At 43.1% G+C, this 27921-nt stretch overlaps 1 protein-coding gene across 11 annotated transcripts in view; it reads left to right on the top strand.

The window, feature by feature from the left end:
• The window catches only part of GRIP1 (glutamate receptor interacting protein 1), a 715153-nt gene extending 688094 nt beyond the window's left edge, over positions 1-27059 (top strand). For all 11 annotated transcript variants that reach the window (XM_077954689.1, XM_077954687.1, XM_077954683.1 and 8 more), the window contains 3 exons: positions 2628-2861; positions 20916-21062; positions 25273-27059. In XM_077954689.1, the coding sequence (XP_077810815.1) occupies positions 2628-2861; positions 20916-21062; positions 25273-25500 (609 nt within the window). In that variant the 3' untranslated portion in view covers positions 25501-27059. The remainder of the gene's footprint in view (positions 1-2627; positions 2862-20915; positions 21063-25272) is intronic.
• Positions 27060-27921: the final 862 nt, after the last annotated feature.

The raw sequence follows: 27921 nt of genomic DNA, 5'->3' as shown, positions 1-27921 counted from the left end.
TAACCACTGAGCACTGTCAGATACACTAGATTAAACACAGAAATGGGGCGGGCACGGTGCCTCAGGCCGGTAATCCCAGCACTTTGGGAGGTTGAGGCAGGCGGATCACCTGAGGTCAGGAGTTTGAGATCAGCCTGGCCAATGTGGAGAAACCTCATATCTACTAAAAATACAAAAATTAGCCAGGCTTGGTGACAAGTACATGTGATCCCAGCTACTTGGGAGGCTGAGGCAAGAGAATCGCTTGAACCCGGGAGGCAGAGGTTGCAGTGAGCTGGGATCGCACCACTGAACTTCAGCCTGGTGACAGAGTGAGACTCTGTTTAAAAATAAATAAATAAATAAATAAATAATAAAATAAAATAAAATATACATGAGTAAGTGCCATAAAATAAAGAATATCCCATGACACCAATGAAGCCAGTAAAGAAAGGTTTCAATCAACTTAAAAAGGGTATTTGTCTGAAATAAACTGTTATATAAACAGCCCACACTTGTTTTTAAATGCTAGGCATCTTTCTACTTACTAAAAAGGAAGTTTTATATGGTTCAACCTAACATTTCACCGAGAAGCACCGAACAGTCAAGAACGAGAGTTCTGGAGTCAGAATGCTAGAGCTCCATGCCCTGGCTCTTGGGCAAGTTGCTTAACTTGTCCATGCATCTCTTTCCTTTACTGAAATGAGGATGTATGGTAATTTTAATATCTATTGTGTAGGGTTACTTATGTATTACATGATATGCTACATACAATCTGTATGGGACTTAGCACATGTTAATGTTCAGTGATCAGCAAGTGTTTTTACAGTTATAATTTTCTTTTTCAAAATTATCAGTATGATAACTGATCTAGCCAAGATGTGAATGGTCTACTTGTTTCATTTCTTTTTCAACAAAGTTGTTAGATATATGCACATGTGTGCCAACACTTGGCTGTTGTTCAAAGATCTTGTTAATAGTGTGTGTCTAGCTGAACACCAGGTGAATTTGAGAATCATGAAATCTTAGAGACGTGACAGATGAAAACTCGACTCACTTTGCAGTATTCCCTTATGATCAATAGTTTTATAAAGTGCCCTCGGCTCATTTACTACCAATGTGAGCTTGGGTGAGTCAGCCTCTTTGTGCCTCAGTTGCTTACCTATAAGTTGGGAGGAATGGCCAGGTGTGGTGACTCACACCTGTAATCCCAGCACTTTGGGAAGCTAAGTTGGGTAGGTCACTTGAGATCAGCAGTTCCAGACCAGCCTGGCCAACATGGTGAAATCCATCTCTACTAAAAATACAAAAATTAGCCGAGCATGGTGGTCCTTGCCTGTAGTACCAGCTACTTGGGAGGCTGTGGCACAAGAATTGCTTGAACAAAGAAGGCAGAGGCTACAGTGAGCCAGGATCACACCACTGCACCCCAGCCTGGGTGACAGAGTGAGAGTCTGTCTCAAAAAAGAAAATAAATAAATAAATAAATTGAGAGAAGTAATAGTGCCTACCCCATAGAGTTGTTGTGAGGCTTAAATGAGTGACTACATTCAAAAGACTCAACGAGTTAAGCTTCTGTTACTTTTAGCATCAGTATTAACATAAACAACTAAATCACGTGGCAAATGGAACTTGTTTTCTGTCCGCATGGTTTCAGGCAGATTTATCAATGCTAGTTTACCTTTATACCATTACACCCAGGAGTACAGAGCTGGCTACGGGCATGTTTTCAGAATTTTAGCATTCTCCGACCATGAGAAATGAATATCCACTACTTGATATTGGTTTCAAATCCTTTTTTTTTTTTCCCCCCCCAGTTCTGAGCCTTGTTCATCTTTGGTATCTAATCTTGTCATTGCTTGTGAAGTATTCAGGGAAGAACATATTTGAAACCAAACAAACTTCCCAATTCACTGGTAACATCCAATTCAAGTCCTACTGCTTGTGAGCAAAAAGTTGAATATAAGAACATAAGAAATGATAAAAAATGAAAAGATTCTCTGAGAATCTTATACAAAGGGTATTTCTAAGAAACATTTAATCTGTACCAAATAATATGGAGACTTAGCTGGTCTACAAACTTTGGGGACAGGCCACTTGGCCACAGGAAAGACAATATTCAGTGCTAGACAGACGCCTGGGAAGAACCCCTTGCCTTTATATCAGTCATCCCATTCCAACCCATTGTTAGCTGCCGTTGGAGATAGAGGCAGCATTGCAAGTACAGGCAGCCTGGTGTCCATTGAGAAGTTCTTGGTTCATTTCTGTAAGATATATTCAAGGTGGCCTCATGAATCCCATCTGTTAGAACCCACTCAGTGGAAAGTTAATGCTTAAAATGTAGTTTACAGTAAGCAAATGTTAGAGCATTTCAATTTGCCTCAAAACTGCCAGGGGTGGTATTTGATTAAATAAACTCAACGGCTTAAGTACTTAAATTGGATTTGAGACGTGCATTATAAATGTCACTTGCAAAGCATTTTCCAGACTTTCATAGTTCCATTAGTACATCCATTCTCCAGCCTTTGGTTTTGCCCTGAAGAGACTGTATTTTTACCTCGCAGAAGGATAAATGTGCTTACTGTTGGGCACCAAACCCTTTCCTTAGTCCATGGCTTAACTGTTTCTAAAAATTGTCAATGCCACAGGCAACAATCATGTCGGGGAGCACGATGAGTTTGAATCATGAGGCTCCAACACCTCGCAGTCAGCTGGGGCGACAGGCCAGCTTCCAGGAGCGCAGCAGCTCGCGGCCACACTACAGCCAAACAACTCGGAGCAACACCCTGCCTTCAGATGTGGGTAGGAAGTCAGTAACCCTGAGAAAAATGAAACAAGAAATAAAGGAGATCATGTCTCCAACTCCTGTGGAGCTGCACAAGGTCAGTAAGCTTTCTCTTCTTTCCCTTAGGGTCATATTTGGCAGCCATTCTCCATAGCATGTATGCCCGGATGTAAGCATGGCAATGGTATCCTCCTGTCGGCTCAGCCAAGCAAAGAAGCTTAATGACAGATATTCAGGGACTTTGTTCTCAAAATACAATCCCTGGGAGGTTATCCTGAAAAGCAGGGAAAATTGGCTTTCAAAAAATGTATTTATCAAAAATGTATTTATGATGTCTGGGTGTGGTGGCACACACCTATAATCCCAGCACTTTGGGAGGCCGAGGCAGGCGGATCACTTGAGGTCAGGAGTTCAACACCAGCTTGGCCAACATGGTGAAACCCCGTCTCTACTAAAAATACAAAAATTAGCCAGGCGTGATGGCAGGCACCTGTAATCCCAGCTACTTGGAAGGCTGAGGCAGGAGAATCACTTGAACCCAGGAGGCGGAGGTTGCAGGGAGCCAAGATTGTGCCACTGCACTGCAGCCTCGGTGACAGAGCAACACTCTGTTCCCCCCACCCCCGCCCAAAAAAAAATTTTTTATGGCCAGAATCTTCTTACAAAAATTTGAGGCTCCAGTGTCACACGGAGCTTGCATAATTAGTCTATTGTTCCAGTCTCATTGGAAGGGGAGAGAATTTTCTAAATGTCATACACTCATAGCTTCACAGAAAAGGGGGTTCAGGTTCAATGTAAGGAGGTTTAATCTTTCATTACAGACTTACAGTAGATAGTTATATTGTTCAGGAGACATGGAGATCTCTCCAAGATGTGTTAGATGGTCTTGGGCCAGGATAAGGCAAGCCCTAGTTATGTTCTGTCTCTGACTGTGATAGTTGCCTCACTTTGCTACATGGAAGAAAACCCACTCTTGCACACAAAGTTGAATTCAAGATTTGCTGGCAAGGTTAACCAAGGCATATGTAAGTAACAGTGTTTGTGGAACCCTGGGCCAAGGAGAGCAGTGGAGATCTAGTGTTCTTTTCTAGAGTGAGTGCTTTATTTTTTGTTAATATATAAGGATGTATAAAATGGTGACAATCTCATGCCATCTTTCTTGAGAACCAAGACATATTTTGTGGTTAATAATCTATTAGCTAGATATTCGTTATCTTATCCAGAAGAGCAAATAAATGTGATTCAGAGGAGGCAATAGGCTAGCTACTCGCTTTTTTCCTCTAAAGACCTCAATTTCCCTAGCCACCTTATTAAACCTAGCTATTTGTTTTGCAATTGACAAGGATATTGTGAGAGAAAGGATAGTATGGGAAGTTGGGTTCTGAACTTTGTGTTCCAATCCTGGGTTCATTCTTTCACCACTCACTCCTCCATTCATTTAATACCCATCCTGTGCATTCATTCACTCAAAGAATGTATTACAAATCCCCAGGGAGTACAGAGTCTAGTGAGGAGACTGCTTGGGAAACAGAGGGATGATAATGGCATCAGTCCAATGACAGAGGCAAGCCTGGGCAGCCTTGAGGGTGGGCCCTAACCCACTATCAATGGACAGAAAAGACTTCCTAGAAGTAGGTGTTGACTATGCAGAGGAAGGTAAAGGATGGGTGGGCATTCCAAGTACAGAGAAAAGCAGGTGCAAAGGGGTGTCAAAGATTGTGGTTCATTGAGAGAGGGGATGCAAATAGTCTAACACGACCAGAGCCTAGAATTGGAAGCTTGTGTGTTAGGAGGAATTACAGACTAAGAGAAAAAACAAAGACATTTCTGACATGTTAGGATGATGACCCAGGTTTAGGCCTCAGCCACAAGTTAGCTTGTTTATCCAGTTACCCTAAATTGATGTGTCTGATTGGTAAGTTACATATCCTAATATACTAATTGACATACACCATTAGGCTGTAGGAAGTCCAATGGTGATTAAATTGCAGAAGCCACATATTCAGTCCTAAGTCTGCTGTACCAAGAAGAGGGCTGGTACCTGCGGGTTCCCTCAGGTACCTGTGAACACTGCCTTCCCCTCTTCTGTACAGTTCTGTTCCCCAGAGAAACAGGAGCCTGCTTGATAACCCACCTTCCTTCACCCCAAAGAGAATCCATATCAACATGTACTGAGTGCCTAGCAAGTGCTATATACTTCACATTTTCAGTCCTCACTTATACAGGATAGACAAATAGCAAGTATAAAATAGAGTCATTTTTTTCCTTTGGAGTGAAACATTCACCTCCAAGGAAGAAGATTATTGATAGCCCAGGAATACAAAAGACCTGTTTTCTCATCCCTCCTTCACTGAAAGCATTTAGCAAAGATAATGACAATGAATTGGATGTGCAAGTGTTGTTATAGCCGAGGTTTAAAATGGCTCTGCTAAAAAATATATAAAAAATAAAAAAAAGTATCATCCACTTACTGGCATAATGAGTGGCTGTGGATGGACTGGTTGGAACATTTGTGTGGCAGTGTGTGAACTGTGAGACCCTGAGATCACAGACACGCATGCGCCAAATTGACCTTATAAGTAGGATGCTTCTTTTTTCCTTCACTTCTGTCATTTTCTCTAAATGGTGACAATGTGTACATATCCCATGAAGCTTCACTTTTTTTTCTGAATTGATCCCCAACAAAATAAGACTCTAAAAAATAAGTGGTGTCCTAGACACTGCAAGCCCCCTAAAATGACCTAGTTAAGTGAAGATGTAGCTGAGATGCCTGTGGCCAGATACTATGGAATTATTGGAGTGATTTATGCTCACATCTTGGGTTTCTATTCTTTTTTAAGGACTTCACTTACTCTGATAGGCCATCCAGGATGTTTGTTAGTAGGCACACCCTCCAATTTTGAAGGGCTGGAGCGGAGATATGGTCATTACAAAAGCTACTTAGAGCAAAGAGTGGTGATTGCATGTGTGTTGAATGTGGGTGTCTTTTGAACACCGAAAGACTGCCTGATGTCATGAAAAGGCACAGTGACTTGTTAAAGGAATGGAGCTCTCTTCCCCTGGGGTACTGCTAGTGTATATTAAACCTTTGTGAACATTAGGAAAAGGTACTCTTTTGTGGTGGTGGCATGGAGAAGGGAGCTAGGGAATGAGAAAAACAGCTTCCTCAAATTGAAGATAACCCAAGCCACAGTGCACAGCTGGTTTTCAGTCCCCTGAGCCTCCTTGGTACTCTTTTCCAAATGGACCTAGTGGAGGAATTCCCAAGGGGCTGGAAAGACCAGAGTGGAGAAGCTGGGAGAGATGAATAGCACACCGGGCTAAACATGCTTGGCATTATTTTCCTGGTGCTGTCTTTCTGGTGGCTCTTTCTCACATGGTTAGGCTGTATGCAGGAGAACAAGTGGTGAGCCTGTTCATATCTAGACCAGCACCTGTGAAACCTTATTATTTTCACTATAAGTTGGATCAAGATAATATGAATGAATGGAAAAGGATCTGTGCCATTGCTGGGAGGAAAAATAGCTAAAAACACTCCAGCTCCTGCAGGTGGGTTACTAACATCATCTCCATACGGAAAGAATAATGCATTGGCTCACCTTCCAGCTTCTGAGGTCTCAACCTACTCTCCAGAGTTTGCCCCTCATTTTCTACCCTTTCCTTCCTGCCACTTCTGTTCCTCCAGACCTTTGGAAGATCCCCAGGTCGGAATCTAAATGGTTTTCACTCACTTCTCATCATCTGCTACATCTGAGGCTCCACTGGGGTCTTGGCAAGCCTTCCTTCAAGTTGTCCATATTCATTCCTGAAGCCGAAAAGCCGGTTGTCATGCCTGACACTGGAGAACAAAGAAACACAGTCTTATGTCCTTTTTGTAGACATGGGAGGGAAGTGGAGCTGGAGTGATTTGGAACTCAGTGTGGGGATAGAGAAAATGATAAATGGGTCACAGGGAAGTGATCTTCATGTCCTTTTAGGCCACTGTTTCTCCAACTTTCTCAGCTGGGATGCACAGTCTGAAATATATTGTACCTCACAATTCACTGCACATGTATACCCACATTCATATATGTGAATGAATCTAAAAATTGCACAGTATACACTGACATTTTTCTGTTTTTTCTTCTGTTTATTTTCAAATGCTAATCTCACTAAGCTGACTTCAAGACTTATTAGTAGGTCTCAACCAATAGTCTGAGGATTAAAGCCTTAGACAGTAGTTTGGAGTGTGAACCCCGATGACCTTTTCCATGGGATGCTTGTTAAAATAAGGGTTCCTAAGCCCAGCACAGACTTAACGCATCAGCATTTTCGGGGAGTGTGGGCCAAGAATCTATATTTTAGCAACCTTTTCAGTGGATTCTTTTGCAGAATAGAAATTGAGAATCACTCCCTTAGATTTTGCTAACTGGAGGTGATAACTGTTTCAGTGAAATCATAGGCAACAGCTGGGTGGCAGGGTACAAAGGAAATGAGGCTGCATCTAAGGCCCTGGAGCTTCTGCATTTTATCTTTCAAATGAATTCTGGTTTGTACTGCAGCTTACCACAGATTCTCTCCCTTCGCAGGTAAGGGGCCTGTGATCTCAGCTACTGTTCATTGATAACCTTTCTTTCCCTTCTGAAGCTTAAATATTCTTTGGTGTCCACTTAATCTGTTTCTGAAATGAGTTCTAGCCTCACTTCTTTGCACACCTTAAGGCAGAACGATTTTTTGTAGATGGAAAGTTCTCCACATGCAGAGCATTTGGACTTTTATAAAATTCATATTGAGGCTGGGCATAGTGGCTCACACCTATAATCCCCATACTTTGGAAGGTCAATGCAAGAGGATGGCTTGAGCCCACAAGTTAGAGGCCAGCCTGGGCAACGTAGCAAGACCCTATGTCTACAAAAAATGAAAAAATTAGCCGGGCATGGTGGCTTGCACCTGTAGTCTAAACTACTCGAGACGCTGAGGCGAGAGAATCACTTGAGCCTGGAAGGTCGAGGCTTCATTGAGCTGTGATTGAGCCAGTGCACTCAAGCCTGGGTAACAGAGCAATACTCCCTATCATATTGGCATTTCCTTTTGCTTTGCCATTCATGCTTTTCAATAAAATTATACTTCTTAATTGTATGCAGCCATTTTACTCTTTTTATAGAAATGCTTTTTAAAAATGTTGCAGCATCTGCTTTTATTTGTGGCTGCTGGTGGCATGACACTTGGACATTTCAGTCATTCACAAGTAACCTCTTTATTTTTGACAGCTGCTTTTGCTACCATCACCTTTTCCCCCCTCCAAATCCAGTTTGCATTTTGATCATTTTTTAGTTTTCCAAGAGGGGAGCTTTGCTCTGCTTGATATGATAAAGTTGTTTTGCTCCTTAGAAGGAGTGTCATTTCCAATGTGTATAATACCAGCTTCTTTTGCAATATCTCTCTGAGTCAGGAATAGGCTCAGCCCTTGGAGGAAATATGAGATGGAAATATGTATCTTATTCTTGCACATGCTACTTCACAAAATATTTGGAGTCAGCTCTCAAAATCAAAGGAATTCTCATGCCAGGCTTCAACTTTCTCCAAATAGCTAGAGTAGAATTGTGTACTGTGGAAATCACTAGAAGCTAAAAGCAACACACTGAATATATGAACTTTTTTTTTTTTTTTTTTTTTTTTTTTGTCTACCACACTTTGCTAGATCTGCTTCTCTTTCTTCAGGCAAGGAATGATAAATTAGAGAGAACATAGGCTTCCTAGTCAGGCAGACCTCGCTTGCCATGCATTAGCCATGCCACTTCCATGAGCCACAGTTTCCTCACTTACCAAAGAGGGAGCAGGGTCACTTGTTATCAGAAGAGGGAGACTTCACAATATAGCATTCTTTTCTGGCCAAGTCACCATCATTCCATCTTGCTTCAACCTTACAGGGTCAGAAACTCAGACGATGAGATTTCTTCAGCATCCCAGACTTCAACAAGATCTAGATGACTGCCATAAAGCCATCCTAGACATTCTGTATCCTCATTCTGTATACCAGAAGAAGTGGATATGTGTCTAGTAACCAGTCACTTATCAGTTTGACCAGCAAATTCTCTCCCTGTAGAACCAGGGACAGCAAACAGAACATTATCAGGGGAACACAGAACTGTGGGACAAGGATTGGAGTTGGGCTTGTATGCTTTAAATAAATAATGGCATCCAGTCCTGACCTTCCTCAAAATGTATCATTTCCATTAGCTTCCCTTCTCTATGATTCTGTTAAGACACACATTTTAAATGTATAAAATGTAATCTTTTTTGGGAGGAAGGTGAGGGATGGAGTCTGGCTCTGTTGCCCAGGCTGGAGTGCAGTGGCACAATCTTGGCTCACTGCAACCTCTGCCTCCCAGGTTCAAGCAATTCTCCTGCCTCAGCCTCCTGAGTAGCTGGGATTACAGGTAGGCACCACCATGCCCAGCTAATTTTTTGTATTTTTAGTAGAGACGGGGTTTCATCATGTTGGCCAGACTGGCCTCGAACTCCCAACCTCAGATGATCTGCCTGCCTTGGCCTCCCAAAGTGCTGGGATTACAGGCATGAGCCACCATGCCCTCCCAAAAACCATAATCATTGAAGTTTTATTTTATTTTAAATAGACACATAAGAATTATATACATTTATGGAGTACAAAGGGATATCTTGATACATGTGTACACTGTAGAATCTATACATGAGTTATTGGCATATTCATGACCTCTGGAAGTCAGACAAAATGACTGAGGCAAGTCTCAGTCATTTTTAATTTCCTTTGCCAAAGTTAAGGACACACCCTGGGGAAAAAGCGACACATACCACAGGACAAATCTGCGATGTGTGCTTTTTCCAGAGAGGGTCTGTGGGCTTCAATACTTAATGGAAAAAGAGTAAAGAAAAAAAGAGAGGGAGAGGGTAGATAAAAGAGGGAAGCAGTTACATTCTGTTGAGCCTTTTGATTAGCTTCACTGAATAAATAATGCCATCCAACCCTGATCATCCTCATTTCATTTTTCATGTGAAAGGAGTGGTTCATTATGCATTTATCTGGAGCTCAGCGAATCTGCATTTTTACATAAGATAAAATAATTATAGAGTATAGGTAGGGAGGAGTCAGATATGCATTTTTCTCAGGTGAGCAGAGGGATGACTTTGAGTTCCGTCCTTTGTCCCATATTTGTGAAGATAAGCTGTCAATTTACTTTGTCAGGGTGAAATTCAACTGAACTGCTTTAAAGATCTCAGGGCCCACCAGGAATTTCCTTGTGGGCAAAATATGAGAAAGGTATGTAGCTATCTATGTAGGAACAAGATGGGAAGGAAGTTTGTGGGACGCAGTGCCCAGCTTCACTGTTTCCTTTGGCTTAGTGAGTTTGAGGTCCTAAGATTTGAATTTTATTTTCCTTTCACACCTCAACTATTTATCATTTCTTTTTTTTTTTTTCTTTTTTTTTTTTTAAAGACAGAGTCTTGCTGTGTCACCCAGGCTGGAGTGCAGTGGTGCGATCTTGGCTCACAGCAACCTCCACCTCCTGGGTTCAAGCGATTCTCCTGCCTCAGCCTCCCAAGCAGCTAGGATTACAGGTGCGTGCCACCATGCCCAGCTAATTTTTGTATTTTTAGTGGAGATGAGGTTCCACCATGTTGGCCAGCCTGGTCTCAGACTGGTTGGTCTCAAATTCCTGACCTCATGATCTACCTGCCTTGGCTTCCCAAAGTGCTGGGATTATAGGGGTGAGCCACCACGCCCATCACATTTAAAATTTTCTCTTTTAGTGATTTTGAAATATACATTATTATTAACTGTAGTCAACTTGCAGTTTAGTGGATCACTGGAACTTACTCCTGCCAACTAACCAACTTTGTACCCATTGACCAATGTCTCCTCTTTACCCCAGCCTCTGGTAACCACCATTCTACTTTCTGCTTCTGTGAGTTCAACTTTTTCAGATTCCACACATAGGCGAGATCATACAGTATTTGTCTTTCTGTGCCTGGCTTATTTCATTTAACATTTAACATTTTCATTTAACATAATGTCCTCTAGGTTCATCTACATTGTCACAAATGATAGAATTTCCCAAAAAACACAATTCTTATGTAAATAACTGGCTCATATCAAAAAATGTTTATTTAACTCATTAGCGAGGAATGGTAACAGGATGGCAAAGCTTGTTTAAAGAGGCATAAGGAAGGCCAGGTACAGTGGCTCACACCTGTAATCTCAGTACTTTGGGAGGCTGAGGCAGGAGGATCACTTGAGCCCACAAGTTAAACACCAGCATGGGCAATATAGTGAGACCCTCTGTCTACAAAAAATAATTAAAAAAAGAAAAAGCCAGGTGTGGTGGCACGCACCTGTGGTCCCAGCTAAGGAGGCTGAGGTGGGAGGATCACTTGAGCCTGAGAGGTCAAGCCTGCAGTGAGCCACGACCTCACCACTGCACTCCAGCCTGGGCGACACAGCAAGACCCTGTCTCAAAAAAAAAAAAAAGGGATAAAGAAACTTTATGTATATATATTATATACATATATATATGTATATATATTATGTACATATATATATGTATATATATTATGTACATATATATGTGTATATATGTGTGTGTGTATATATATATAAGTTAGTGGGACATATGTATATATGATATATGGTGTATCAGTCAGTGGGGAAAAGAAATGTTGGAATAAGGTTTCTAAGTTGGAATCAAAGCTGCCCAATAACTTGTCGGGAAATAAAATCAAAGCCTTTGAGGTTATCTTTTCTGAGGGGAGAAATGTTTTGCATCTCTACCAGACAGAACTCAATTTGTATCTTATCACTTTTCTACAAGTTGCCATCCACTTTTGCAGAGTCTGAGTTCTGAGCAAGAGAAACAATGAGAATTGCCATCCCCTAGACTCAGACACCCCTGTGGCAGGCTCACTAGTGTCTAGTGTGCCTTATTTCTCAGGGCTTGATCATACATCTTATTGCTTCTGTCCTGGACCCACCACCACCTCTCTTCAGAAATCTTAATAGCTTCTCTTCAGTCTGATTCTGGCCTGGGACCATTCATCCCACCCTGATATCCTTATCCATCTCTGTTGTGATCAAACATGTTTATTTCTAGCTTGTAAGTTTGTGTATAATCTGTAGGATGTTCACTTATAGACGGTGTACTTTCTGAAGGTCACTCCATTTCCCTCATGCCCAGATTCTTGGAGAACAGTCCTATCGTCCTCCTCCTGCACTGTTGTTCTGCCATATGACTTGTCAGGCAGGGCTATAGTAAAGATTAAATTGAAGGCTGGGTGCGGTGACTCACGCCTGTAATCCCAGCATTTTGGTAGGCTGAGGCGGGTGGATCACTTGAGGTCAGGAGTTGGAGACCAACCTGACCAACATGGAGAAACCCCGTCTCTACTAAAAATACAAAAGTAGCCAGGCATGGTGGTGCAGGCCCGTAATCCCAGCTACTCAGGAAGCAGAGGCAGTCAGGAAGCGGAGGCAGGAGAATTGCTTGAACCCGGGAGGCGGAGGTTGTGGTAAGCTGAGATCACACCACTGGACTCCAGTCTGGGCAAAAAGATTAAATTGGTAACACTCTAGCCCAGGGCATGTATCTTTGTCTCTCTCAGATGGGGTACTTCCTTGTCCCAGGCTCTTCATAATGTCAGGCATCAGCAGTCTCTACAGTGGGGAAAGAAAATCAAGACAGTTAGCATTCAGTGCAGTGGGAGTTTGGTTAGTTGCAACTTGTCATCCTTCCTGAATGACAGTGTGCCTGGCCCTCAGCCCCACAGGCCCCAAGGGCGGGTGGAGGGTGTGCCACCCACCCAGAGCTGCAGGAGGGTCCTGAGCCGAGGAGGCCCACATGGGCCTGAGAGGAACGGAGGTCAATCTGTTGCAGAGGGAATTGGAAAAAGGGTAAAAGCTGGAGACGGGCCAAGCCAGAGCCAAGCTGGGAGCTAGAACACAGAGGCTGAGTCAAGAGGGGTGCTGTTAGCAGGCAGCAGGCAGGCCTGAGCAAACACACCCACAACACAGACTCCGCCGCAGCCGGCCAGCTTGATGGTGGCTGGGGCAAGTGCAAAGGACCAGCAGTGGAGCTGGCAATAACTAGGGGACCAGCTGCTTACTTGCGGCTTGGTTTATCTCCTGGAGAATTTGGAGAATGATCTAGGTCTTTTGTTTTTGTTACTATGTGAACCAATAGATGTGTGAAGGTGCTCTGGGATGAATGAGAAAGGCAGCACCTAAATCTGCCACAGATCTTAAAAACTGTGCGACTTTTTTGGTTGGGACTCAGCTCCTCAAGGGCCAGGGTAGCCCCTGGCTTGCTTACACTTACAGCCAAAATCCCAGCTACTGATTCTCTCATTGTTGAGCCCTCATTTTTTCCAGCTCTTGGTGCCACATTGTTGCCAGAATGCAGCAGGAGGTGGCATTTGGAGCAGCTGTTCCTTTCTCTCCTCAGCTAAGGAGACTCCCCAGACAGGAGGGCAGCAGCTGCTTTCTGACCCAATTCCTCTCCAAACCCCTGAGTTTCTAATGGTATAAACTGAGATTGTTCTTCTTGGGCTGCAAGCTTCCAGTTTGGAAGACTGTATTCTATTTCGTTTTCTTCCAGAGCCATAGATAGTGTAGGATTGTCCTCAAAACTGACATTACTTAAATTGTCAGAGTTAAAGGAATGGGGCTACCCCAGCGGTATCTGTCACAAGTAAACCAAAATGCCTGGTGATTTACAGGAAAACTATCTCTGAGAAGTAGGTGTCAGTTTGGTCCTTAAGGCCATTGGGACAAGGGAGTGAGCCATAGGGAGCTGTCAGAGCTTGAGGACTCCTTCTGGGATGGCTGTCACTTGCCATGACTTTCTCCAGAGAGCAGATGCAATTGCCCTTCAAAGCCAAGTGGGGCGAGTTGGCTCTGCAGCTAAAGCCTTTCACATGTGTCAAAATCGAAAACATAAGTATCGGGTTTCTGATCTTGGCCTTCAGGATGTTGTTCAAACATGTCAGTAGACTTGCTTAGAAATATAAAACAAGGCTGAATATGAATCACGGTGAACCCACCCGGCCTCCTGTGAAAGCTTCTGTTCTCAGGAGGGTTCGAAGCAATTGCAGCACATGCTGACAAATAGTTAAAATTGAACTGAGCTTTGTAGAACTATATCCTAGCCCTGAGTGTTATGTTCTAAGAAGCTCATTGGCTCTTTTAGAACAGAAAAACCTTGCAACTGTGTTCATAGTCCAGGTTCCCCAGAGGCATCCTATAGTCAGCACAAAAGACAGACCCTACGAGAAAAATTTTGCTTCACATGAGCTAGGGTAGAATGCAAAGCCAACTGACAGGATGGTGAGCCGTAGGAGCATGGAGCAGGACTTTATGCAGATGTTCTTGGAAAGCCACAAAGAGCTCTGATGAGAAGAAACCCAGCGGATATGATTAATTATTCATCTTTAGTTGGTTGGGCAGTTGGAAATGAATAAAGGCTGCCTGACTAGCTAGGAGATTACATGTCCAAAAAAAAAAAAAAATCATGATTTGGTGGAAAGAACACAGCAGTTGAGGTCAGATATTCTAGTCTTGAATCCTGGTGCTTCTGCATTCTAGCTGGACAAGTCAGTCCATCAACTTTTTCAAGGTTCAGTATCCTCATTCGTGGAAAGGCAATGATTTTGCTGCACAGAGGTGTTGGAAGATCAAAAGCAATCATATGTAAGAAAGTAACTGGATAAGAGATTCATTTTCAGGGGTAGGGAGAAGTATGAACTTACACCTCAGAATCCTTAGAATTATTTTTGCACAGGAAATAAATCCAAGGTAACCACTATCAAACTCCAGGTAAACAGGGCTGTATGGCACAATTCATTGTTACTGGTGTCAGAACAGCCCCCCGTGCTCCCTATTTTTGTTAATTATTGATTTCTAGAATCTTTTATGTAGTTTTAAAATAATTTTATTTTTGTTAATTTGCCATTACTAGGCTATTTCCAGGAGAACCATAGAGCTGGCTATTAAAATTCAGTATCCTTTAACCTTGGGAGATATCCCTGGAGAAACAGATTACTTTTAGATTTAAACTATTTATTAGCCTCTTATCCTGAAGAGTTTTCCATCAACTCTTCAACTCTGAGGCTCAGAAAAACCAAGGCTCTTTGCCAATAACTGTGACCTTGAAGTTAATGAGCTACTCTGCTAACTGTGGTTGGCACTCATCTCTAATGCTTTGGTTAGTGTACTACCATTGGTTGGTGTTGGTAGTTTTGGGTGCCACTCTTCCTCGTGCCCCTTGTGGGTTCTGGCCTGTGGTGCAAACACCCAGAATCACAGGCCAATAGAGTCATGACGAACTTCACTATTATTCCAGTCCCACACCAAGTGTTTCCTCAAATGCAAGGATTCTGGTTTACTATGTTGGAAAACATGCCTCAGATCTAAGACCACAGTGAGTTTCCTCGCTCCCATTTAAAGCTTAAGATTTAGCACCCTCACATGTGGGTGCATCTCAAGGATATGGCTAGGCCTGCAGAACAGAAGCTGATGCACTTTACCAACCAGCCATAGGCACAGAGTCTGCAGGACTGCACCCCTGAACCTAGTTGCAAGTGGAATGGAGATAGCAAGGAGGATGCCCCACCCTCTAGGAATGGTGGTGACGGTCCCTGCCCCAGGTGTGTTGCTTGCCATGTGGAGAAAACATGGCTAAGAACAAAGACAGAAAAGGGGCAAAAGGGCAAGAGATCCCACAGATAAAGTCAGAGTGGGACATAAGCAGGAACCTCGGGCAAAGAGATTTCACCCAGTAGTAAACAGGGTCCGAAGAATGTCAGTCTATTACCAATCCTAATAACTACTAGCCTCCTTCTCATGTTTTCCCTTCCCCCACTATTCCTCCTCTTCATCCCTTTGAGAAAGCAGCGTGGAGATAGAAGGAAAAGGACTAGAATAGGCCAGGTGCGGTGGCTCACGCCTGTACTCCCAGCAATTTAGGAGGTCCTGGCAGGAGGTCAGGAGGTCATTTGAGGACAGGAGTTCAAGACCAGCCTGGCTAACATGGCAAAACCCTGTCTCTGCTAAAACTATAAAAATTAGCCAGGCAGGAGTGGCATGCGCCTGTAATCCCAGCTACTCGGGAGACTGAATCAGGAGACATCGCTTGAGCCTGGGAGGTGGAGGTTGTAGTGAGCCGAGATCGCGCCACTGCATTCCAGTCTGGGTGACAGAGTAAGACCCTGTCTCAAAAAAAGAAAAAGAAAAAAAAAAGGACTAGAATAGAATATAAATCAACAATATTTCCTCCAGTGAAGGCTCCTTGGAGGAATGGCTGATTCCAGATCGGAGATAGGAACTATTCATGGTGAGTCATATTTTGTGCCGGAAAGTAAAGAAGTGACCAAAACCAATGGATCCTATCAAAAGGACACAGGAGTCAACATGAAAGACTTCCTGTGGCCAAAGATGAGAACATTTGAGGATCCAAAAGAATAATGATGCAACTCATTGAAATGCATTGAATAGGCCAGGCACAGTGGCTCACACCTATAATTCCAGCACTTTTGGAAGGCCAAGGTGTGCAGATCACTTGAGATCAGGAGTTCAAGACCAGTCTGGCCAACATGGCGAAACCCCATCTCTACTAAAAATATAAAAATTAGCCGGGCGTCGGGGCAGGCGCCTGTAATCCCAGCTACTCAGGAGGCCGAGGCACGAGAATTGCTTGAACCTGGGAGATGGAGGTTTCAGTGAACCAAGATCATGCCACTGCACTCCAGCCTGGCCGACAGAGTGAGACTCAGTATCAAAACAAAAACAAACAAAAAATGCATTGAATATATCAAAATTTATAGGTTCATATTGATCCCATCCCCCGCTTCCCCACACACAAATTCTCGTTGGGCCACCATTCAAAGTATTTAGTGAACAAATTCCCTGTTCTGAAATTGAAAGAAAAGAATTAGCATTCATTCATTCTGCCCTTCTTGTAAAAGATGTATTTCAGAGTAACAAGGCAGCACTAATTGATGAAAGAGAATTCTCCTTTACAAAATCATTTTAGCTAATAAATAGAGAAGATATTAATAGGATTAGAAAAAGATTATCGCTTTACAACCCCTAATGGAATTTTGATTCAGATAGTGATCAATAAATAAAATCATTAGATTAAAGATTGATGAGAACCCTTACAATAGCGGAATGAGGCTGTCATCACCTGAACCCACCCACAGTAGGACAACTAGACATGATGTGATAGGAAGCACTGTGCCACCTGTGAATTGTTCCTGCCCCCACCCCTACTACAAAGCTAATCTTGACTGAAATCAAGCATCTAGCATTAACTTCCATTCAGAGAAATGTGGGAGACAGAGGAACATGCTACAGAGCAAATGACACAGTGTCAGCAATAGATCAGCAGCACAAGGGGAAGGACAAGAACCCGCCACAGGTAAGAGGAGATTTAACAGACTTAACACAGATGTAGTGTATGAACTTTGTTGGGATTCTGACTTAAGCAAGCCAACTTAAAAAAATTTTTTTGAGGCCGGGCACAGTGGCTCACACCTGTAACCCTAGCACTTTGGGAGGCCAAAGCAGGCAGATCACTTGAGCTCAGGAGTTCAAGACTAGCCTGGTCAACATGGCGAAACCCTGTCTCTACTAAAAACAGAAAAATTAGCTAGGTGTGGTGGCGCATGCCTGTAACCCCAGATACTCAGGAGGCTGAGACAGGAGAAGTGCTTGAACCCGGGAGGCAGTGAGCCAAGTTGCAGTAAGCCGAGGTCACGCCACTGCACTCCCGCCTGGGTGACCAAGTGAGACCCTGTCTCAAAAAAGTAAAAATAAAATAAAATGAAAAAATCATTTTTGAGACAATTGGGGAAATTATAGTGGCTATCAGGTAAGAAGAGTTGCTGCTGCCAGTAAATTGATGATGTGGAGGTTATGAAAGAAAGTGATCATATTTTTTGGAGGTATATACTGAAGTATGTAGGAGTGAAATGACATGCAGACTGGTGTTTGCTTGAAAACACTCCCCCGAAGAAGAGAAGGATAGCTGAAGGAAACATGGCAAACTCTTGATGCTTGTTGGATCTGAGTGGTGAATAGATGGGTGTTCCAACCTCTCTACTCTAGAATATGTATGAAATTTTCACCCAGAATATTTTCAGAAATCTCCTATCTGGCCTAAGGCAAAAACATAATTGTGGAGCAGCCTAAATATTCCTCTCTGCAATGAGTATTTATTAAGCAACTGTGTGCTAGGCAAGGAGAGACTGTGCCATGGCAAGATCTAAGCTTTGCCGTCAGAAGCCTTGATTTGAGCCAATTCACTGTTGCCATCAGTTTGATCCTGGGCAAGTTGCTATTTCTCTTTGAACTTTCATTTCCCTGTCTGTGTATGATCTGCTCCACAAACTGGTGGAGACAGTAATATCTCTTCGCTTTCTAAACTGCTTACTCAACTCCCACAGGCCTTACTAGCAAGAAGTCTAGCATCCCCTGTTGGAGGACCTTCCCCCTATCTTCTTCACTGTCTGGGAATCTGGGTCTCCTCAGCCCACAGGTAGGCAGGCCTGGCCGTGGTACCAGAAGTGCCCTCCCTCTCATGGCCACACAGTGTCAACTTTGGAGCTTTGTCCTGCCTAGCTACTCTGTCACGAGACAGCTTTGCTGATTCCCAGCATGGCCTTGGGTGAGGGGTGAGGGGATGGCTGGAACCCCAGAATTAAATCTCTCTTAGTTCACACTCTCTTTCTCTGCAATGACTCATAAAGGGACAGGACATCATGACTGATCCTCAGCCTCATAAATTGCAGGACAAGCCCTTTCTATCTGACAAAATACTAACCCCATTATGTGGCAGGTGCTGCCTTAGGGGCTTGAGATACATCCATGGGCAAAAAGGACCCCTACTCCCCTCAAGGAGCTGGGGAGTGGGGATCTGCCCCAAACCCGAGCCCAGGCCACCAGCAAAGTCTTCCCCTCTCCCCTTGGTGAGTATTGCTTTGGAAGGTAGGGGTGCTCTCAACCACATGGTGTGAACCTAACCTACTTCTCCCCAAGCATCACCAGTGAGCATGTTAGATGAGCGATGGGTGGTGGGGCCAGTGCGGGGGTGCTGGGTGTTACTAGGCTACACACACACACACAACCCCACACACCCTTTATGTAGTAAAATAGGGCTTACTACTCTATCCTTGTATAACTTAGTGCAGACTGAGAAACCTTTATATCTGTCACCTCTTAAAATGAAGACTCTTACCCATCTTACAGAATCATTATGAGGATTAAATCAGATTTCTTCACTGGGCTGTGCTCATAAAGGTTGTGTTTTGCTCACTGCTCTACTTTTTTTTTTCACTCTATCCTGTGAAATATATTCTCAGTCCCTAAAACAGTCCCTGAGGCATAGTAGTGTCCAGTATGTACGCGCGCGCACACACACACACACACACACACACACTCACATGCACACACAGTGATGGAATGAGCCTGCGAAGAGGGTCGTCTCAGGAAACATCAGCTCTGCAGATTCTCAGTCGGTCTAGGGCGGGTCTGAGACTGCATTTTCACTGGCTCCTGAGGGTGGCTCCTGTCCAGGAGGACGCTGAAAGTGATGAGGCTGAGAGGTGCATGTTGAGTGGCAGGAGAGTGGAACCATTAGGCACTTGGTGTCTGGAGTCTGTCAGATAACGTCCCCACCATTCTTACCTTTGTGGCCTTGGGTGGGTTACATAACCCCAGTGAAACTTAATTTCCTCACCTCTAATATGGTAATAACCACTAGGACTGCCTGGTGAATAGTATTGACCCAATCAGCTTGATATTTTAGCTCTCTGTCCAGTAAAATAAAAACCCACACACTGGCCACTTTTGTATTGCCTTCAGAATGCCATAGCCCTCTGAAGTAAAATCACTGGATAGAAACAAAGATCCTTGCTTTAAGAGTTTTAACCTTCACATTTGCCCTGTATAGCTCTGATTTTGTTTTTTTGTTTTTTACTATTTTACAATAATGTTTTCATGCTTTAGTTGGATAAAAACAAATATATATATTATATATATGTGTATATATATAATATATATATGTGTGTGTGTATATATATATATATAATTACAGTAGAAAATTAAGCCTGACCATTGCTTGAAGTCTTTGTGGAGGGCATCTGGCACAACTCGATAAAGCCCGTGGCCCCCTCAAAGCGTTAACTGAGCATCAAGTGCTGAGTGTGCTGCTGGGCGCAATGCCCAGCACAGTGAGAGCTTGGGGACTGCTGCATATTCATGTGTGTGCCTCTTCCTCTTGTTCACTGCTGTTTCTGGCACCCCATGCTGTGCTTACAATATGGTAGGAGCTTAATAAATATTTGATGAATATACAAATGATTAGTTATTTTAGCCTCAGACGAACACTCACAGGTGGTCAGGTGGAGGAGTGAGGGCTGGTGGAGGAGTGAGGCTTTGACCAGCTGTAGTTGGCCTCAGGAGCAGAGAGACCCAGGGCGGCGGGGGGCCCGCAGCACTCAGAGTAGATGCCTTCAGTTACCAAATCAAACCCTAGACAAATGCTGAGGGAGTGAGTTAAGCCAAGGCACAGAGCAAGGGTGTTGTCATAGAAACACATTCAGGTCTTTTACATAGTGTTCTGTGATGGTGCTCATTGGGGGTTCCAGAGCAAATAAAAGGATGAACTTCATGGTACTTGCCCAAAGAGAGGATACGCCGAGCACTGTGCTTAGCAGAGCACTAGGCAGGAGTGGGGAGGAAGGAAAGGCCTTTGGCTTATTCCCTGACATCTCAGCAGTTGTAAAGGGCTGCTGCGGGCAGCTCCTCTGACCAGGGTTTGCCCCAGGAAAATAGTAGAAGTCAACATGCCCTGGGGAAGTTCTCTCCTGTATCCGCCTGATGACGACTGCAAAGGAGGGAGGGAGGACCCCGACATTCCATTTCTCCTCGTTTTTCAGTTCTGGTTGGGATTTCATAAAGTCCAAGGATATTCCTGGAGTGGGAAAAAGAGCTGCAGGATTGGTGCGGGGAGCTGACTGATGCTGATATTACAAATCCATGATGTGACTAAAAGTCGTGTGAAAAGATCGATCATCAAGAAGTTGCAGAAGGAAAAGTCTCCAGCCCAGCTAAATATTCCCATCCCACTTTCTCTCTCTTCAGGTGACCTTGTACAAGGACTCTGACATGGAGGACTTTGGGTTCAGTGTAGCAGATGGCTTGCTGGAGAAAGGAGTGTATGTCAAAAATATTCGCCCAGCTGGGCCAGGAGATCTTGGTGGCTTAAAGCCATATGACAGGCTCTTACAGGTAAGACCTCACGTGGAATTTTAATTCCTTGCAAGTAATTTGTCACTAGGAGCTTCCTCTACATCCTCCTGCATATTTGGGGCCCTTTGCTCTTTTCCCTTTCAGCCTTTGTCATCAAGATTATGGAATCAGTAGAAGCAAACAGCTGAATAAAGAATTTTCAGCACTGGTAAATTCTAACCCAGCCCCCAAAGTTCTGTGGTTTCTTATCAGTTTTTTTCAGCACTGAGCTCAGAGCCATCTTTCCCAGTCTCACGCTCATTTCTCAGACTCCACCCAACCACTGGTCACCTCCCACCATCGCACAGTAGTCCCATAAATATGACATAGTTATCCGACTCCAGGCACCCAGTCTAGTCCTTCCTACCACTCGTCTTCTACGTGACCTACAAGGCCTCAGGGATTTGGCCTCTCCTTACCTTGCCAGCATCTTGTCTTACCTCTTCATTCATTCATTCATTCATTCATTTATGAGACAGAGTCTCGCTCTGTCACTGGAGTGGAGTGGCGTGATCTCAGTTCACTGCAACCGCCACTTCCCAGGTTCAAGACATCCTCCTGCCTCAGCCTCCCAAGTAGCTGGGATTACAGGTGCCTTCCACCACACCCAGCAAGAATGCAATTTGCTAACTAATTGGAGGGTTGATGACAGACCTTTCGAAGTTGATGGAAAGTTACAATCTTTTTTCCTTTTTTTTTTTTGAGACACAGAGTCTCACTCTGTCTCTCAGGCTGGAGTGCAGTGGCACGATCTCAACTCACTGCAACCTCCACCTCCTGCATTCAAGTGATTCTCCTGCCTCAGCCTCCCAAGTAGCTAGGATTACAGGTGCATGCCACCATGTATGGCTAATTTTTGTATTTTTAGTAGAGACCGTGTTTCACCAGGTTGGCCAGGCTGGTCTCGCACTCCTGACCTCAAGTGATCCACCCCCCTCGGCCTCCCAAAGTGCTGGGATTATAGATGTGAGCCACTGTGCCCAACCTCTTCATTTACTCTCTAGCTTCAGCTGGATTTGTTTCAGGAATGGTATATGCTGCCACCTCCTGGCCTTTGCACCTGCTGTGCCCTGAGCTTGTGGCACTTCTCTGCTAAACATGCACAGGTTCTTTCCCTGCTCCTTCCTTGACTTCAGGTCCCTGCTCACATGCTGCCACTTAAACCTCTCTGTTTAAAAGGGCCCTTCCTGCCTGTCCATTCTTCACAGTGCTTCATTGGTTCGCAGTACAGCCAGAGATGATGCTAGTTATTTGCTTATTCTGTGTTGCCCACTAGAATGTAACTCCATGAAGGTGGCGATTTTACTCTCCACTCTATTCTTAGTTCCAAGAACAATGCTGTCACATAAAAGTGCTCAGTACTGTGCAGCAGAATAGAAGTGCATTGGCTCTGAGCCTTATATATGCTTCCCTTTCTCTGAATGCTCTTCTAATCCCTAGGCCTTACCTACCTCACTCTGACTCAACTTTTTGGTCTCACATAGATCAGTGATTCCCATCCTTGATTGAAAAAATGGAATCACCTAGAGAATGTATCCCAATGTTCAGATCAAATGGCAGACCAATTAAACCAGTGACTTTAGGAGAGAGATACAGCATCGGTGTGTTTTTACACCTCCCCCAGTGATTCCAACGAGCAGCCAAATTGACAATCACTCGTTTAGAGGACTTCCCTTCAAAGCCCAACTTCACCAGACACCACCCAACCTCCTTTACCTCACGTCTGGACTAGGGGCCCCTCCTATACAGAATAGCAGCTTTTTCTTTTGGTAGAATTTACATTATTAAAACTGCCTGTTTGGAGGTTGCAGTGAGCTGAGATCATGCCACTGCACTCCAGCCTGGGCGCAGAGCGAGTCTCAAAAAAAAACAAAAACAAACAAACAAATGAAAACACCTTCCTGTTTCCTTGCATATACTCCCCAGCAGATTGTAAACTTTTTGAGAACAGGGATAATACCTTATTCTCTCATTTACCGTTATATAGTGTTTGATATCTCAGTATCTCTCACAATATCTGAAACCAAAAAGCTGAACCTTGCTTACTTAATATAGTAACATTGTGGTCAGGTAGAGTTTTATTTAGGAAAGCAGATTTCTGAGCTTATGTGCAGTTTTTGGGAAGGGCATTTTGCAGGAAAATGGAGCAGCTTGAAGTCAGTCTTAGCAGTGTACTCACCTGGAAACAGTCTGTCACCAAACAGCTAACTTTCAAAGCAGGAGGCTGCCACGGATTGGTTAGCTTTCAGAGATGTGTTCACTGAAGCATGTTGTCACTGATCAATTTGATAGTTCTGGAACAATTCTGGTGATGATTTTTACTATGGCAACAGAACAATTAGTCTTATCCTAGGAGTTTGGGGACACTTTGTTTTCCATAGACATGCTAATATTTGCTGAATGAATAACTATGGGTAAGTTACTTACCCCTCTATATGAGTGTCTTCCTAATCCATAAATTAGAGCTAGGCGTACTCTCATGGAAGCTGAGGCTGTAAAAGTAGACTACATTCAGATTATAAAGGACCTTGAATGTGATGCTAAAGCTCTTGAACTTTATGCTGAAGGCATATTAATTTCTTAAGCAGGATAATGATATAATTGGTAACATAGAAAGGCAAGACAATATTATTGTGGGTGTATCGGGGATGGGTTAGGGAAGGGAAGATCACAGGCAAGGAGACCAGGTAGGGGTAGGTAAGATAAGACACCTGTTTCAGAACTAATGAGTCTTTAATATTTTCAGCACATCGTGATAGAGCAGTCTGGGAAGCATTTGGTGGTTTGGATCTGTTGGTGAGGAGAGATGATAGAGCCAGAGTTAAAGATTTAGGATACTGAAGTGTGGGGTTTAGGACAAGTTGCCCTTGGTGGCTTTATAACAAAGAAGAGAAGAGAACCCAGGATGTATTCTAACAATAACAAAATGTATGTATGTATGTATTTATTTGAGACAGAGATTCTCTCTCGTCACCTAGGCTGGAGTGCAATGGCGTGATCTTGGCTCACTGCAACCTGTGCCTTCCAGGTTCAAGCAATTCTCCTTCCTCAGCCAGCTCCCGAGTAGCTGGGATTACAGGCACCCACCACAATGCCTGGCTAATTTTGTATTTTTAGTAGAGATGGAGTTTCACCATTTTGGGCAGGCTGGTCTCAAACTCCTGACCTCAGGGGATCTGCCCGCCTCAGCCTCCCAAAGTACTGGGATTATAGGCGTGAGCCACCGTGCCTGGCCACAATAACCAAATGTAAAGGACAGGAAGAAATAAAGGCAGGAAAGGACTGAAAGCAAGCAGTTAAAATGGTAAAAGGATCAAAACAAAGTGGGGTTGTAGAATCAAGGAAGGAGAGTTTTAAGGGTGAGGAGCTGTCAGGAGTGGCAAATGCTAAACACCAAGGAGGATGCGAACTCCAGAACATTCCTGGATTTGACAAGTGGGGTCATTTGCCAGAATGACCATGTGTCAGGGGACACCTGAAAAAACTGAGGAGAGAATGGGAGGTCAAGGAGTAGAACCGGCATGTGGGTGATTGTAAAAACTTTTGTTGGTGAAGAAGGAGAAATGGAAGATGGGTGCATGTATAAGCTGAAGAGGGAATAAGCTCATTTAAAAAAAAAAAAATTCTTATTCTTAGTAGAGACAGGGTCTCACTATGTTGCCCAGGCTGGTCTCAAACTCCTGGCATCAAGCGATCCTCCCATCTTGGTCTCCTCAAGTGCTGCAATGACAGGTGTGAGCCACTGCACCTAGTGGAGCTCACTTGTAAGAGAGGTAGTTCAGCATCGTGATTCAGAGCACAGGCTTTGAGATCAGCCAGTTGGCCTGGGATTACATCCTATGACCCTTAACAACTACTGATCTAAAGCAAAGCTCTTAACCTCTCTGTGCCTTGCTTTTCTCATCTGTAAATTAGGGATAATATTCAGGACTTGGAGCACCCCCACTGTGGGTGGGGCCACCTGCTTGGCATGAGGATAGGTAGGATGTGTATGTCTTCCTTGCCCTTGAGAGTCTTACGATTTACTGGTAGACAATGACAAGTGAGCCAGTAGCCATGTCACAGCATAGTCAGAGCAAGGATAGACCTCATGGTGCTCATTTTAGCACCTTCATGACTTCAAACAACTTGTTGCACCTGAAATGTTCCTCTGGGTTTTGGGAATTATGGTTACAATGATAATTCAAAATGGCTCTTCTTGACCTTTCAGGTGAACCATGTCCGAACCAGAGACTTTGACTGCTGCCTTGTTGTGCCCCTCATAGCAGAATCCGGGAATAAGCTGGACCTGGTTATTAGTAGAAACCCACTGGCTTCACAGAAGTCTGTAGAACAACAGAGTCTACCAGGAGATTGGAGTGAACAGAACAGTGCTTTTTTCCAGCAGCCTAGCCACGGTGGTAATTTGGAGACACGAGAACCCACTAATACATTATAGCAACGCTTTTTATAAAGCAGGACAAAAGACAATATCTACATGGTGCTAAAAATCCCTTTAAGATTTCTGTGACATTTGAAGCACAGATAATCACGTGGCATTAACTGCAAGCACAGGGGTCTTTTAAATCTCTCTCATGGCTCATGTTCACTTCCCTTCTCAAGTTGAAGAGGTTTCTTTTTTGGTGACCACTATGGTACATGGTGGGCAATGCCCTGCCAGGCCCAATGGTAGAGAAAAATAGGCCGTCCCCCCAACTCTACAATTAACATCAGAGGAAATTTTTTACAAGTTCATCTTACTATCACTTTTTAAAAAGAGAAACATCTGTTTGAAAATATTCTCTATGATGATTTCCTTAATTCACTTTGAAATCAGTTTCTTACTATGAAGTCATTAATGTAAGAACTTGACCAACAAGGCTTTTCTTCTCATAGGCTGGCTCTACTAGGGGAACTAGTGTTTGGTAAACTGCTGGGACTGCCACAATGGGAGGGGTACAGGTATAAAATTAAGTTATCTTAAAATGTTTCAGCAATGATGCACGTAGGAGACCATAATAGGTGGTGGTAAATGTTTTGCCCAAGTATAGGAATGATTTTAACTAAGATGTATGCTATTCCCTATGCAACAAATTATCAAACAGGATATGTCTTGTGACCTGTTTTTTTTTTTAAGGACACATTTTTAATAGCTGAAAATCTCTGATAATGAATTAGAGGGTGTAGTAAACACGAGAATTAGTTATATAATCTTATTTTTAAAATTCAAGACTAAGAACTTAAGAAAGAATGAAGAGTCTATTAAAATGAGGTTCATCTTAATGATAGGCAAACCAAACTCATACTGCTTGACATGTTTTGAAAACTGGTAATATTGAGGGTGTACAGCACATGTACTTAAAAATGACACTGGGCTATCTTTTGTTCTGAGCCATGCCACTTACCGAAATTGTAAATACATTTTTCACAAATGCATTGCCAATTATTACCATCCCTCAAAGCAATAAATTGTGACAGTTGCTTTAAATGTTTGTCAGCAACTGTTTTCATTTGTTCAGATATTTTGAATAGCTACGCTAATAACTGTTATTTGGTGAATATAAAAAACTAGATCTGTATATTGATGGTAGACTCTCCATATTGAAATAATTATTTTCCAAACGTTTTCATTTTGGTCAATAATTCAAACTACCACTTAGGCAAAGCATTCGAACACTGTGTCCTTTGTTTAAGGAAATAAAAATCACCTTTCTTTTTGTGCAAAAAAAAAATATTATTTCAATCACATTTCAGAACCGCCAGGGCAAGAAAGTGTAAAGCAGAATCATGTTAAGAAAAAAGAAAAAAAGATCATGAGTCACTTAAATATGTATTTTTATTTGTAACAAACAAGTATTAAACTGTAAAGTATTTTTGTACAAATTTAATACTTTAATAGCATGGTATTTATCGTCTATGTATGGTTTTGGGGAATTCAAAATTGTTCAAATATTTGTATGGAAAAAATAAAACCCTCTACCAAATGGAATAAACCGTGATTTTAAAAAGCCAAATAAAGAGGACATGCATTATTGGTGTTTTGAATATATTTCAGTGTTCTAGCCTGAGTCCTACACAATTTGTTTTGTTTGTTTTGAGATGGATTTTCACTCTGTTGCCCAGGCTGGAGTGCAGTGGCACCATCTCAGCTCACTGCAACCCCTGCCTCCTGGGCTCAAGTGATTCTCCTACCTCAGCTTCCCAAGTAGCTGGGATTACAGGTGCCCACCACCACACCTGGCTAGTTTTTGTATTTTTAGTAGACATGGGGTTTCACCACATTGGCCAGGATGGTCTCAAACTCCTGACCTCAAGTGATCCACCTGCCTTGGCCTCCCAAAGTGTTGGGATTACAGGCGTGAGCCACCGCATCTGGCCACAATGTTTATTTTTGTATAATTTTCTAAAGGTGAAAGGTTTTCCTATCAACCCGAGAAGCACCACTAAAGAGTAGGAACCTGGGCATTGAAATTGAGTCCAGGTTTCATTTCAGGCTCCAGGCTCTTGTATGACATTTACTCACCATGAATCAGTGTCTCTACCTGAAACTGAAGGTCATGTCTGTACCACAGGATCATTCGGAAGATGAGGAGTGAAATATATGAGAATGGGCTAAAAACACACACAGAAATACCTCCAAAACCAATGGTACATTTACTGTAGGTGACAAGTATTGATCAAGTATCACAACATCCACCTCAGAGAAAATTACATGTATTCTATGAGATATATTTACATAAACTGTTAAAATGTACAAACTTTAATTATGCTACCTTTAAAAATTCACATTCATTTTTATACAGTTGCATTCAGTGTGCCCAGGTTACATTCTGAAAGGCAGAGTATTTTCTAGCACGAGAGTCTTATGACCCAACTGACA

Source organism: Macaca mulatta, chromosome 11 (assembly GCF_049350105.2).
Source record: "Macaca mulatta isolate MMU2019108-1 chromosome 11, T2T-MMU8v2.0, whole genome shotgun sequence".
NCBI classification, from domain to species: Eukaryota; Metazoa; Chordata; class Mammalia; order Primates; family Cercopithecidae; genus Macaca; species Macaca mulatta.
The sequence above is the reverse complement of the archived record's forward strand: the minus strand, read 5'-3'. Positions and strand labels throughout refer to the sequence as shown.